General features: G+C 38.4%; 1 protein-coding gene across 1 annotated transcript in view; it reads left to right on the top strand.

The window, feature by feature from the left end:
• SPOCK1 (SPARC (osteonectin), cwcv and kazal like domains proteoglycan 1) overlaps window positions 1–15,062 on the top strand; it is a 315,856-nt gene that overhangs the window by 186,264 nt on the left and 114,530 nt on the right. The window contains exon 4 of the mRNA XM_062587138.1: window positions 368–482. Coding sequence (XP_062443122.1) covers window positions 368–482 — 115 coding nt within the window. The remainder of the gene's footprint in view (window positions 1–367; window positions 483–15,062) is intronic.

Raw genomic sequence — 15,062 nt, 5'->3', positions numbered from 1 at the left:
TTCTACTTACTCTGTTACTTACGAGTGTATTTTATTCCACTCTAACTTTCGTATGAGATAAGCAATATGAAATAGGTTATTATACTAGAACTTCCTCATAAAGTCTCATATGTGATACTCGTTTGAATGCCAAGTTAGACTCCCAAGTAATCAGAGGTTTTAAGCCCTGCGTCTATCTTTCCACTTAATCGCCTCAGTCTATGAGAACTGCTCACATGCTGCACAGTGGATGCATATTCATCCCATCAGGTGTCCAAGTAGTCATTCCAACCAGTTATTATTCCCATCCAGTTGTCTGAATTAAACAGCCAAGAGAGAACTTCATATACATTTCTAACTTTCTTTTGTATATATTTGTTTTTTATAGCCCTTGATCCATCCAAAGATCCATGCCTGAAGGTGAAGTGCAGCCCACATAAGGTGTGCGTCACTCATGACTATGAAACAGCGATTTGTATAAGCCGCAAGCAGCTGGTACACAGGTAAGGGAACTTTAGGTTGTTTGAGGCTTTTTCATGGACTCCAGTAAGACCAGAACAACTAGAATGAGCAAACTCCAAAGTGAACATTAAAAAAGTAATTTTAAGGCAGTCTTCTAAAGTTCAGCTTGCATTTTTTCCCAAGCCAAACAGAAGTCTTATTATAACAGGCTCTTCCAGAAAAACAAACAGGAACATGATGCACTCTGCAGTTTGGAAAGCAGAAGACCCTCCCAACCCTGGGAAAGGATTTCTCCTCTCATAGAGTGTATTTAAAAGTCTGAAAACCTGGTATATGAAAACATTGTGTTGGACACGTCCACAGTTTTAATAACTTAATTGGAAGCAATTAAAAAGAGATCAAAATAGATGTTTTTATACATGTCGAGTCTCTGCTTAAATTTGGTAAAGAGAAAAATGTTGGTGGAACTTGATAGAGTATCTCCCTAGGGAATCATGCAGTTACAGAAAGCTCCAGATTTGATAGCAGAGTGACTGAATTAGGAAGAAATTAAGTAACTAGAATGTTAAGAGCTTTGGCCAACATGTTCAAATTAGACCAGAGAATGTCTCTAAGAGAAACTATGAATAAACAAAGAAAAGCCTCCTGAGCTCCTGAGCACTGTCAGCTTAAAACCTTATTCCTCACACAGCATAGGTTGAAATATGCTGCAGTCAGGGACTGTTGAGTGGTTGAATGCTAAACATTCACTTTAGCACAACATTTAATAATAACGTAAAGCGTTACATGTTAGATCTTTCTGTTGAAGTTTACTCAAAGGCATTTGTAGAAAATTAAGAGTTTACTGGTCAGAGTGTTTGTAACTTCAGAAAAATGTGTAGTGTTGCTTTCAATATATTTGCGTAATGAACTTGGGGCGTGATCTCCACCTTCTTCCCCTATTTAGTAGGGAGGCAAAAAACTTTCTTGTAGCAACTCTGGTCCCTAAATGCTTTTGCCAGCTGAGGCTGGAGTTCTGCAACAGTTTAAGCCAGACTAAGTCAATGATTGAATTCCCTTGTGCCAGTACCAGGTCTCATCTTACCTCACTGAGACCTGGCTGAGGAAGCTAAGCCAGTAAAAACCTGATTGTCTTTGATTTATAATCCAAAGTTAATGCTGTAATGTGTGTGAGGCACTACATTCAATCTTCAGTTATCAGCCTGGAATGAACCCTGCAAGGATTTTAGGAGTATGGGTATGGGCAGTACTTACAATATAATGACATTTTTGACATTATGTAGCTACATTTTCCAGTTAGGATGGATTTAAAGCATTTGCATTATATAATAGTCCTTACGATATATAGACATAAATGTTGAGCCAAATGCTTTCTGAGCTATTTCCAGTATTTGATGTCCCAGAAGTGGTCAAAATGGTACAGAGTAATGGCAGGGAGGAGGAGCTGGATATCACTTTTTTCTAGAAACCAAGCTATGTTTTATGTGATCTCTCTATGATTCCTCCACTGCCTGCAGCTATTTCGGGTAACCTTTGAGCAGCACTGTGGCTGTGGAGATGAATAGAAAAGTACTGAAACCTTACTTTGAAAATTCTCCGAACATTTTCCAGCAAGTTTTTCAGTGCTGCAAGAATTACTGTTGATGTGGGATGGTGGCACATATGTCCCCAAAGTGTTTTTATTCTCAAAATATGCAACTATCTAATTGTCTCAGAGGATAGACACGTCAGTGAGGAGAGTAACCAGGCCAAATCCTCTGCTCATTTGAGTCAGTGAAGTGACACTGCTAAAGAGTTTCATCTTTAGTCCCAAAACGTGGTAGTTTTTCTGTGCCTAACCTAAATACTGTTGTATGTGTGACTCCAATCTCATTTAAGGCTGCATGAATGCATTAGGAGAGGTGGAATTACACCTATTTAAAACCACTGAAAGCCTGAACACATTACTGCATGCACATATGGAGGAAGAAACATCAAATAACACAGCACCATAGTGCTTGTTTTGTGCATCCTCTGTGCTTTTGGGTGCACTCAGAAGGATTTTCTATTTCATGCATCATTATCAGCTTGCTGTACTGGCTTTGCAAAGTGTGTAGGCTCAGCAATAAGTAATCGAGAGAGCAACATCTTGGGTTATTGCTGAGGCTTCCAGACAGAGCTATGCTGATTTGCACCCCCTGATTATCTGGCCTGCTGAATAGTTGCAGCACAAGGAAAATATATTTATAATAGGCATAATGTAACTAACTTTGAAACCACCAGTGCCACAGATCATAGCATTTTGCCAGCGCATCCTCTAAAGTATTTACAGTACAAATTTGGAGGGCATCAAGAGAAAAGCCAAGAACTAAGCAGTGATTGAAGAGTAGGTAAAGGGTAAATTCAAAGATCTCTTACATGGTTAATAGGCCTTGGACTAATAATAGAGCCTTACGAAATCTTTTGTGTGGATTAAAACCTGCTTAAATTTGGACATGATCTATGAGGAGGAGCCTTTATTAGTTCATCTTTGCATGAGACACAGTGGTTAATACCTCGCGAAGATTTCTCACACCTTCGTAGTCCTGTTAAACTTGGTGCCATTTGTCTCTGCTGGTATTGCTAGAGCACACAAGGAATGGAAGGATGCCACTCCTGGAGGTTTTTTGAAAAGAACAGAAGGAGAAAAGAGGATTAATGTAAAAGTAATGGCCGTATTAACATGTCTAGGATTTACTGCTTTGTTCAGGCCATTTAACTGGTGATCAGCAGCTAATTCATCACCTCAGCTTACGTCATCACGAAGGTGATTACATGCAACATCTGTTTCTCTGCTGTGACTGAAGAATCCAGCTCTTTACTCAATATTTCTCAGCGCTTCTGGGGCTACTGGTGCCAATAGAATAGAAGCCACTATTGAGTTTCTCTCTCTTTTTATTTTTTTTTTAAGATCTGGACCAGTTCCCAGATAAAACATCTGTTCCTCTAAATTACTCATCAAAGGGTTGGTGTGACCAAGGAGGCAGAGTTGACAACTCCACTTATCCGCAATAAGTGGACAAATCTCCCTCTCTTTTCATAGAACATCTGGAGCTGATACTCCATTTCTGGGTAGTTCAGGCCCCATGGAAAGCAAACCCAGTAAAACCTCCCCAGCAGATATATGAAACTGAGCATTTTTGTTCAAGTGCTGTTGTAAATGCTAATTGAGTGGCTTAAGCTGTATCCGAAAGAGAACTCAGGAACGAGAGAAATAAATAATTGCACGAATGTCAGTGACCCACCTGCTTTGAAGAACTGCTTGGACATATTCCAGAAAAATCTCTCACCACTGCAAATGTGCTTTTTAGGGATTTATTGGAAGGGTTACACACATAGGCAGGGATTTTAAGTAGCACAGTTCCTCAATGTCTCTATATTAGGTCAACAGTTACGTTTTAAAATGCATTAAATACAAGGCCCATAAACCTTGACCTGTTGTTTTGATCTCCTCTCTGCCTCTTGCAAGCTTGTTTTCTTTTGCTTTTGTGCAGTTGTGCTAAATGCTAAAGGGAAGCTGGCGCCACTCCAAGCCCTCCTTCAGGGGGAATATCTTCCCATGCCAAATCCCAGACTCTACCCCGTTTTAGCAGCCGCTCAGTGCGGGAGAGTGTTTGCTTCCAAGCTTTTGGTGCTCAATTCGGAATGATTTATGCGGTAATATTTATCAACACCTGAATGTGTGAGTGATCTGTATTTTGATGTCTCGTAACTGAATCAAACCTGGGAGATGACCATAAGCTGTGGAGCCAGTAATAACAGCAGTTTGTTCCCCAGTTAGCCTTGCTGGCTTGGTGGCTTGCTTCTTGTCTCTTTTCTTGGTCTTCGTTCACATTCAGAAAATAGTTGTTGTTCATTTGTGTTTTAAGTATAGTTCAGAAAAAATAGCTTATCCCAAGGGAACGTTAAAAAATAACATTGTGCAACTCTCCGTAGGTGGATTTGTCAGTGTTAGTTGCATGTGTTTCATGGGGCCTTTTTTGGAAAGGACTACCACAAGCAGCACCATCGGCGAAGCCAGACCATGATAGAGCAAGACCATTCTCTAATTTATTTGTTTTTTGACTTTCTTTTTCTCCGTGGGAGCTGTCTACCTAGCCAGCACTTTACTCTAAAATGTTCCCAAAGCAGTGTGGGACTGTTTCTAATTTCTCTGCAAAATCACATTTTTCTTACTGTTTATGCTAAAAACAGCACATAGGGAGGTGACTCCTTACCAGGGAGAATTTGCCCTCATTTTATGGAAGTCCTAAAGCTTTCTTGTAAGCTGCAGATATGAGAAATGCAGGCAAAAGTATGCAGAAAATTTGGAAAATCTGCTGCAAGAATCCTTTTCTTTCAATTATTATTTCATCTTAGCTGATGAAAAATGTACTTAGTGTCAATTGGAGCTGCAGTCAACCACATCATCTGTTCATCCATCTTTGGTGAGCAGTACGCCAGAAGATGCAGCCTGGGACACTGAGTGCTTCTTAAGATAATGGGACTCCCCGGTGACCATTCCATAACTTTAATTATGAAATCCAGGACTCTGCACAATAATTCAGGATAAAACCTCTCTACAGTCAGTATGAAGGTTAAATTGTTAATGTCTACACTGGACATAGAAAACGTAAATATCCAAAGTTATTTTTCATATCTGCAGAGTTGTTTATAAGCTCCGGGATGAAATCACATTTGTGAGTTGATTCTTACTGCGGCATTGTTTATGAGTGCCAAATGGGTTCTTTTGGTGATTAACATTTTCAGACTTATGGGAAGAAAACTGCTCAATTCAGAGTGAAAATAAAAGCCTTTGACCGTTGTTTTAGAAAAAAATCAGCTTTCCCTTCCAAGTAAAAATACAACAAAATTTTTTTTTCCATTAGAACTATTGTGGAGTCATCACATCTGCATTCTTTCCCTAAAGGAAATAGTTTCATGCAAAACACTTTATCCACCCTTAATGGCAAGGATTTATTTCCCTTATCTCCTGGCATAAATTTTTAGTTCAGAAGAAAGAGTGTTGACATATTTGATTAAATATACACTCATGAAAACCCAACAGATTGCATTAGGATTTTTTAAAACAAACATATTGTACTGAGGGGAAATGCCAAAACTTTGGCTTACTATACGCAAAGGCCCCTCTTACAGGATCTGGGAGAATTATTTTAACCCTCTATGAATGGAAGTTCTAGATGTGAACAGAATGGAGTAAACACTATTCTTGTACTTTATTAACAATAGTGCGTTAGTCTCTTAAGACTAGTATTCTTTCTAGTATCTAATCACTCATTGTAGATGGGTGTAACTGTAGCTCATGCTGTTTGTCCAGAAAATGAGTCTAGGCCGAACAGCAAGAGGCACCTTTGAGGTCAGAGCAAAGGACATCATCTAATGTGATGTGCAGGTGGTGTGGCATGCAAGTCTTCAGAAACAAGCCTCAGCTACAGTGTGGAAACTTCGGAGCCTGCAGCAGACAAACAAATGGAAATCAGGAGCGTTTGTTTTTCTCGCATGGGCTTAAGTTGCCTTTTAATAAGACAGTGCATGGTATGGGGTACCATCAATCTAAAAGTGTTCAAGGGGAGCACTGAATATAAAGAAGGATCAGCGTGTGAGTCTGGCGCTATCCATTCTTCCCTACTACTTTTTTTTTAATTATTATTTTAATTATGAAAATTATGATGTAAGCATGAACTTCCAAAGGCCAATAGCTTTTTCTCCAAAACAGTTTCCATCTTTCACATTCCAGGATTAAGTCTAGCGATGCTTAAATATTGGAGCAGCTCTCGCTGATTTTAAAAGTAAATATTACTCTGCTGAACCAGATTATGTGTAAATCATCATGTTTAAACTGTAGGTCTCATTCCCTTCCTCAGGTTCAGCTCTGCCTAAGGTAAATTGCTGTTAACTGAGGAGACCATAGCGAGAGTCAGTGGAGAGACAAGCTTTCCTCTGTCTAGTAAATGTGAGATAATTTTGGTCTGAACCATGAGAGTGACTTATTTGCTGACTGGAGTTTCTGAAGAAAATTCCAGGTTATAATTTTCTAGAGGGAGCTGGTTATAGTCTCTCCTCTCAGTAGACAAAATTTCATGTACCTTGTAGCTTTTCCCAGGTTCCAGATACTCTGTTGACTTTGGTGCATCTCAAAAGTCAGGTGTAGAACAAGACCCCTGAATATTAGCCAACATGTGGAGGGAATGGCTACATCTAGAGAACTCCATTTTCCTTAACTTAAGTACTGGAAATCATCTTTAAAACTGACTTAAAGCATTCAAATGCCCTATGTGTATAGCTAAGGCATGTCCCTTGGCCAAGGCATGGCACTTAACACAGAGAGAAGAAATAGTCCCCACGTGTAGAAAGATCCATTGCTGAACACGTGTCCCATAGCTATTCATCATCATAGAATCATCATAGAACAGATCTCCAAAATGACTAGTTTGTGAGGATAAATCAGTTATATCATCCTTTTTTTTTATTGAGTGAAACTTTATTATGCATTTGATGAGATTTGTGTTGTCCTTCAAAAGGCTTGTCTTTGTGGCTCCTGACTCTAAAAGACAAAAGTGCCAAAAGGGCAAAGCATTGCCCATGTTTGCACCAGAAATTTTGGCACAGAAAAATGCAGCCATGTTAAACAATGTTCAAGCAGAGCACAGATAGCTGCCGGGGAAATTGCTCAGCACTTGACAGGGGATGGTTCCCGAGAGCCTGGATGTGAAACGTGCTGCATCCCCAGGCCAATTAGCCACTCCACAGACTCCTCTCCCCAGAACGGGTAACTCATCACTAGTCATACTTCGTCAGCCTTAGAGCTCATTAGAGTAGTGCAGGGTGACTGTCTCCTATTGGACATGGGAAATCATTGAAATATATGATAGCGCACAGCTTTTTATAGTGGATTTTAAAATGTGTAGGCCTCATATTTGTCTGCTTTGGCTATAGCAAGAGATGAACTTGTTCCTGCTATCAACGGGGCATTTACTATATTTTATTCACAGTCACCAGGCACCTGGCTGCTAAGGTGAGTGTCTTACTGCTAAGGTCATTGTCTTTGATTCTGCAGCTCCGATCTTACTGAGCTCTGCTTTACTGTGAGCCTGCTGCAGGCACAAAGGGAAATACAATGGTTATTGAGATGTTCTCCTGCTGCACTATTGCTCTTAGACCAATATCAGCACTCATTAAAAAACACATCAATACCTCTGGATTGCTCTGCTAGCACTAGAAAGTTACTATATTGAACAGGATAAGAAAATAACCCATTATCTTCGGCACTGTAATTAACATTTATAAATATTTTGGTTTGTACATTTAAAGAAAATATTGTTGGATGGGTTGATTGCTGCCTCATATAGAACTCGTCTTACTATTTCTAGTTGTACCCTTTTAGCAGTGTATAAAAATGGACCAGAAGTGACTTCTTGGATCATTAAGTCTAATCCCTCTGCAACAATATGATATAAACTTGTTCATTAACCTACTGAGTTCCATCTTAAAGGTGATAAGGTTTATTGCCCCCACTCCTCCTATTGGAAGAATCCTTAACATCCTTACTCTTCTAGTTAGAAACCTGCTAATTTCCAGTCCAAATTTATTCAAAGCCAGTTAAATTTTCTGAAGCTTTCCTAAACGGTTCTTCAATATTTATTTAGAAATAATGGCCTTCTCTTGTTTTGCTAGACTAAGCAAATGCACTTTTTCTTTTCTCATAAAAAGCCTCTCATAAAAAGTCATTCCTCTGACTGTCCTAGTTTTCCTTCATAGCAGAGCTTACTGGGCTTGGCTGCTCAAAATGAAACCCAAAATTATCATTTTGTCTTTTTTATATTTCAACTCTTTGCACATCTTCAGGTATTATAGTCCCTCTGAGTCATTGCTTATTAAGATTTTAATCTTTATTTCTTAAATTAATCTTCCTGCCTATTCATCCACCCCCCAGTTTAAACCTGTGGTGGTCCTTGCATGAGCCCCAGTAGCAAACCTGCAGTTGTGCAGCCTGTATCACAGGCAGGCTTTCTGCCAAGCTTTCTAGGGAAGAGTTTGGGCTTTGATGTTCTGTGGTTTGGTTTTGATGTTCTGGTTATCTCTAGATATGTCAGAATTGTGTAAATACATGTGCAGTTTGCTGTTTCAAGGTTTCTTATTCGGTATATATTGCTCTTGATACCACTTCTTGCAAGGTCTGAAAAAAATGTTCTTGTTAGGGTGATTTGCCTACATCCGGTAGCTGAAATTACTTTCTTCCACAGCAAATATTGTTATTAACATGATAATAAAAAGGGGGGAAGAGCTGAAATAAGCCAAGCCTCGTGGAGCATTATGGAAAGTTTAATTATAATAATTGCAGTTTTACATTACCTGATTTCCACTACTGTGACAGGAAAAGCTTTTGTTTATATTGCAAGATTAAGGCTAGGTCTTTTCTGTCCCTCACATGAGTACATAGCCAAGTGGTGCCAATGCAGCCTCTCTCCATGTAGTTGCAGCCTTTTTACGGTAGTCTGCGTACAGAGGCAGAGTGTTGCTGGAGGATGAAGACGACCGTCTACTTCTTCCTGTTGATTGAAAGATTTGGTGAATGAAGACAACTCTCTGAACATTTTAGTTCTTTCCCCTCTTCTTTTTTTTTCCTTATTCTCTGATTTCCCTTCGATTTCATCGTTGTATGGAATCTGTGTAAAGTCAGAGGGGGCAGAATTCCTCATTAAAATAACCTTATTCATGGGGCAGTGTGCTTGAATAACATCTTTCAACGTATCTTTAGGAATTACGTATAAAATGTAGTGTTTAGAGCACTGAGATCTAACCTGTGAAACTTAGGTGTGTGATGGTGGAAAATGGGTATCTGAAAGTGAATACGTGAGTATGTATTTGTACAACATAATCAGAGGGCACACAAGCCAGTAGGAAAACCTAACTATATGAAAGATAAAATACTGGCAAATTAATATTTGTTCTCAACAGTTTTGCTATCTTACTGCATTCTTTTGTTGGCCTGATTACCATAATTTGTACATGATTATAAACTATAATTTACATCAATGTTTGTTATCTGCAGATTTGGTCATACATAATCATCTTAGTAGAGCTCTCATCACTTTGTCAAGAGTGTTAAGTTAGCATCCAACAGCTCCCACTTCCTTTGAAGGCTTCTGAAAATCTCAGGGTTTCAACTAAGGTTTTTTTGAAAGTGGAATCTGAGCTATCTGTAAGGAAGTTGAGTTATAGGTTAATCGCCTCCTCTCGCCGTTTGTCTGTTCCCAACTTGGACTGTGAGCTATTTACAGCATACAGGACATTGTGTTTTTTTGTTGTTTGCAAAGCTCCTTGTGCAATCTAACATGAATAAAAAATGAAAACAATAAGTGGTGTAAATGTCACCTGCTTGGCAAATGTCAGGAGAAGATTTGCCAACCAGTAAAGAAAAATTTTAAAAGAAGTTACAGAATCCAGGAGCAAATGAAAAACATTTGAGGGGACTCGCTACCTGTGTACCCTGACCCTCTAAGGAGTCAGGTTCGCATGTGGAGCAGCTTTGGTAATTCTTGAATTTTACATGCTTCATCAAGCAACCTTAACACATCACCATTATCGTAATTATAAAAATATAAAGAGGTAAGTATGTCTGGTTGGGGGGCTTCCAAATTGTCAGAATCACACATGAGGGGCCATTGAGAACGATTGCACAGGCTCTCCACATCCCTCTTGGCACCTCATTTTACCATTGACCTTGTAGATGAGCATGTGTTATTGCCTTGAGCTGCTGGTCCACTTCTTCTGTGGTTAAGTTAAGGGAATCTGTGGTCTTTCTGGGCTTATCATAGCCCAGTAGGTTAAGGGTCGATGTGCTGACTCAAGCTCCCTGTGTTTTCTTTGTGCTAAAAATCTTAACCATAAAATTGCTGGAAGCAACTTTGCAATAATATTTAATGTGTGTCTGTATTTTTGCGGTTTGTCCCCATCTTAAATGTGTTGAGTCAGAATCACGTCAGTCAGAAATTATTATTTAATGTTTACAAATGACCGCTGTTGCTCTGTAAATTATTCTCTATTTATACAATAATCTGTTTACTGGGGATTCTAAATTTATTGCTGGGTTTTTGCTTTAGAAGTCCCAAGATATGAATGTGTTCAGTGAAAAAGTCTTTTTAGTGCTAATAAAAGGCATGTTTTTGTAAGATTGGGACTGATATTTACAGGGAAGGAGTTTTATTAAAGCCTTTCTTCAATTTCCAACATCCCATTATATTGGGAAAAGTATTAAATGTGCACCATTTAAAAATCTGCCTTTTGGTAAATGGTATTATACATTCCATTGCAGTGCATATTACAAGCAATATATTTCGTATGAAATTTGCAAATTAGGCCTTCCAGAATAATGCATTTCATTTGATGCTGGTCAGTTTGCTGTTTTTTTCAATTGTGTCTCTTCAATATCATGCAGACTCGACATATATTACTTTCAAACCTATCACGCAGAGGCTGATCTTTATTGTTCATAACGCTGTCCTACTTTTTATCTTTACACTTCCAAAATTTTCCTATTATTATTCCTAAAACCTTTCAATAGCAATGAAAGGTATTGATAGGAATAGGCTAAATCTCTAATCAGTTGGGCCAAGGTCTTCTTTGCACCGCTGGCCATGCACAGTTCCTGGCTTCATACCGCGTGCATATGGCCTGTAAAGGTGGAGGTGACTTTTTGCAAAATTCTGCTGAATCTCGTATTTTGTTCAACGTCCTTGGTAATTTCAGTCACAGAAAGTCACTAGGAAAAATGATGGCCAGCACCACCCTTAGGAATTCATTAGCAAGTATCTGGGCTCCCATTTTTGAGTCAGAGGTTGCAGAAAACTTAGCTATTGAGACCTGTTCCACCCAGGTCTGTGGAAGTGGTAAACCTGTAAGCTAGATTATCCGTGAAGGCATGAATGACAGCTAATATAAGAACCTGGAGTAGGTAATCTTCAGTGTTTTATCCCATTCAGCATCATGCAGCTCCATCCAATGGCACTCGTTTGAAAAAAATTGCAATATGGTATGAACATGCAATGGAAAGGGACTTTTTTTATCAATTATTTTCTTATTTGATGCAAGTTACATTATCAAAATTAACTTCTAATCTATTGCTTCCTGCTACTTTAATATTTCAATTTTTATTATTCTCTTTTTTCATTAATAAGCTTGTGATTGCCTGCTTAGTGCTCTGCCAGAGATCATCAAGAGCTCAACCTACAGATTTTCAATTTAGTCATTTTATATCAGATTAATTCAACCGATGAACCATGAATGACATTATTTATGGCCAAGAGCCACCAAATTATAGTCTGTTTAAAGCTCTGTACGTAGGGAGTATTAACACTGGTTGGAAATCAGCCCAAAATGTTTTGCTTTTTTAAGTAAGTCTGCTCAGGTGTTACTGTTTCACTTACAAATTGACTATAAAAAGGCAATGCTCTGCCATTACATTTTTAGGCAAAAAGTGTAATATTTCAGCATGCTTCTAAAAGACATATTATAAAACAAAATTTTTATAATATATAGTAATTTCATTCCTGTCATTATCTTCTCTATCTTAAAAAGAGAGAGGAGGGAAAAAATCTAGCCATTTTCGTGTAGTATTTTACTCTGTGTTCAACCAATTCTTTTTATTTTTATAGGGCTCAGGGAAGGAGAGAGTACGCCAGTACTCCTTGTGGTTACAGAACTAAAGCCTAACACATACAAAATTAAAATTAAAATTAGACTCTCATGCTTACAGGCTTATACAATTGGAAGCCTATAGGGTCATTTTATGTTTAGAGGATATATTTTCCCCTTTTCCATATGTAAATTCTGTATCATGTCTTTTATTAAGGACTGTATGGTCATTGAAAGCCACTTAACTGGCTACAGTGTAGAGCTGTCTAAAATAAATTAATCAATAAATAAATAGCAAATATATCATGATAGACTCTGGTACAATAATAAAGCATAATTACCAGAGACATTTCTACAGACCTGTGTTATTCAGGCCTTGTGGAATAGCAGGGGCAGAAAGATTAACAAATCTTCAAATTAGTTAAGTGAGAATTATCAAGCTTTCATTTTACTATCACTTCTTGGATTTACATTTTCTACTTTAACATAAAATCCTAAAAAGTTCACTGCAAGGAAACACACCGTGGTTACGATTTAAAAACTCAGGATTTCTGGCAGATTCCACAGAGTTATTTCATATTGTAATTATTGTGTAAGGGGAAAACAACATGCTAACTTATACTGCACTCATTGTGCAACTGCCAGCTTTATAAAAGCCACTATTGCAATTAGGTACAGTACTTAAAACAGATTTTTCGCAAAGGCGGTGAGTCACGGGGTGGGTGGGCTCCCCCGGCTCTCGGCTTACCGCCTAGCGTGGTGGAAGTAGCTGAGCAGTCTCCTTGCAGTCTCAGCTGAGGTCCCCGCCGAGATTTTTCTGCATTTTGAGGTCCCCGCCGAGATTTTTCTGCGTTTTGAGATTTTTCGGCATGTTTTGAGAGAAGGGAAACAGAAACGGGTTCAAAATGAAAACAGCTTTTCAGCTTGAAGTTTCGAGTAGCCAGGTTCTGGAGTTTTCTGGCAAAACGGTTTTTCTCTGAATTCGGCGAAGCTTTTTCCAGGAATGTGCAGAACAGTTCTTGACAAACAAGTCTCTCACCTCGGAAATACTAGTAGATGAGTGACGAGACCTCAAATGTAGGATGTAACAAGACGGGTTTGAGCCTTCTGGCTCTGGGAGAAGAGTGTCCTGGGCCTTTTGGCAAGTGGTTATTGGCTTTTGCTTTGTGGCTTTCCCTTGAAGTTTGGGTTTTATTCCTTTCTTGCAGCGTGTTTCCCTTTTGCAGAAAGACATACTGATTGGAGAAGGGATTTGGTCAATTCAGTTACCATTTGTAAATAGAGGAAATGAGTCATTTTTTCCTTTCAGGGTTATGTGAAGAGGCAGGCTATGACTTTGCCCTTGGAGAAGTCTCCCGTGATGTTCTCCTGTTCTCATTATTTGGAAGTCGTCTGGCATTGCTGCTTTCGTAGTTCATTTCTACAGTGTTAGAGATGAAACACACTGGATTATGAGCTCTGAAAACCGAAGTCCTCTGCTTGGGTCTGCCCTGATCTCTGTCTAATGCAAACTAAGAATAAATCTAAAACAAGCAGGTATTGTGAAGTAGGCTTTCCTAATAGCCCTCAACTCTCCCTTTTTCTGAGAACTCTCTTTGCATACTGAAGAACAGGTAGTTTCTTTCAGTATCTCTCTTCATATTTTTCTACAAAAAGCAAATGCTTCAAAGTATTCAGAGGAGTAGCTGCTAAATCTGCAGCGTTCCGACAAAAGTCTTGCAAATGCTTGTGCTTGCTTAGTGATGTGATCGCTCTGAGTGCTGCAGTAGTTTGCTTATATTACATTTTAACTCCAGCAGCAAAATCTTGTCCTGAAATAAATCTTCTCTGACAGTCTCTATATTTGTCTCCTGCCTAGACGCACACTTTGAAAAGAAATGATTGTGTCCCACAAGAAGGGTTTGTGTTGTCTCACACATCCAGGCCAACATATTCCTATGCAATATAACATAATTTTAAAATATAAAGCAGTTTTTGTACCTTGAGGCCATTACAACCTTATGCAATTTCAACATCATGTTACTTTTCAAAAAAAGGAAAATATCCAAAGGCTAAAGAATTACTGTGTAGTTTATTGGAATCCCAATTATTTTCACTCATGTAAAATATTTTATCATCTCCTGTTTATTTTTATGTATTTGTCTTCCTCCTCTGACCCGAACTATATTCTCATCTTTAGAGTTTTCTCCTCTTTCTTTCAGCACTGATCTTGGGAGGCACGGTAATGTCCTCCCAGTTATAAGTGCAATTAAGAGTAGCTTTTTATTGCAGTCCCAGTTTCAACCCACACTGAATCAATCACCTGTAAATTTTTCCTGTAGTGCTTGCTCCTAGAAAGGAATAGATTTTGTAAAAATTTTTGAGAAGATATTTGAAAAATGTAAGTTATTTCACTTTGGCAAAGAAGTCTTTGCAAACTTTTTATTTAAGCCGAAGGTTAGTATGTTCTTTGCAACTTACCTTAAAGATATGAAACTAGAGCCTTCTAGTATTGTTCTGAAGTAACATTTAAATTTTCACTGTGGAGAATACAGCCTAGAGCTTATATGACAATTTTGTTAATTCTTCTCTTGTTTTCTTTTTCTCCTCTTCCCCCAGCCAAAATTCTAGACTCTCAAACTGCATCAACCTCATGAGTCTTCATAAAATATAAGAGGGAAATGTGACTTAGTCTCTCTCTCCTTAAATCAGTTTATTAATATTCTTTCTTGGACATGGTAAGAAGCTGTTTTCCAGTCTCTTCACAAATACAGTGTTTTTAGCTTTTTCCCATCATAACTGTGACAAAAAGCCAAAATCTTGAAAAAAACCCTCACGTTCTGACAAACAAAAAGGTTAGGTCAAGTTAATCAAAGTATTTTTCAAGTAATCTTGAAACTTTTAGTTCAATTTCAATTTTCTATCTTTAAGATCTTCCACTGTAAGTTACATCTTAACATGAAAAGGCTTTTTGTCTGTACCAGCCTATA

The sequence above is a fragment of the Rhea pennata genome, chromosome 14 (genome assembly GCF_028389875.1).
Source record: "Rhea pennata isolate bPtePen1 chromosome 14, bPtePen1.pri, whole genome shotgun sequence".
Lineage (NCBI taxonomy): Eukaryota > Metazoa > Chordata > Aves > Rheiformes > Rheidae > Rhea > Rhea pennata.
Note: the sequence above shows the minus strand (reverse complement) of the source record. Positions and strands in the feature narration are given on the sequence as shown.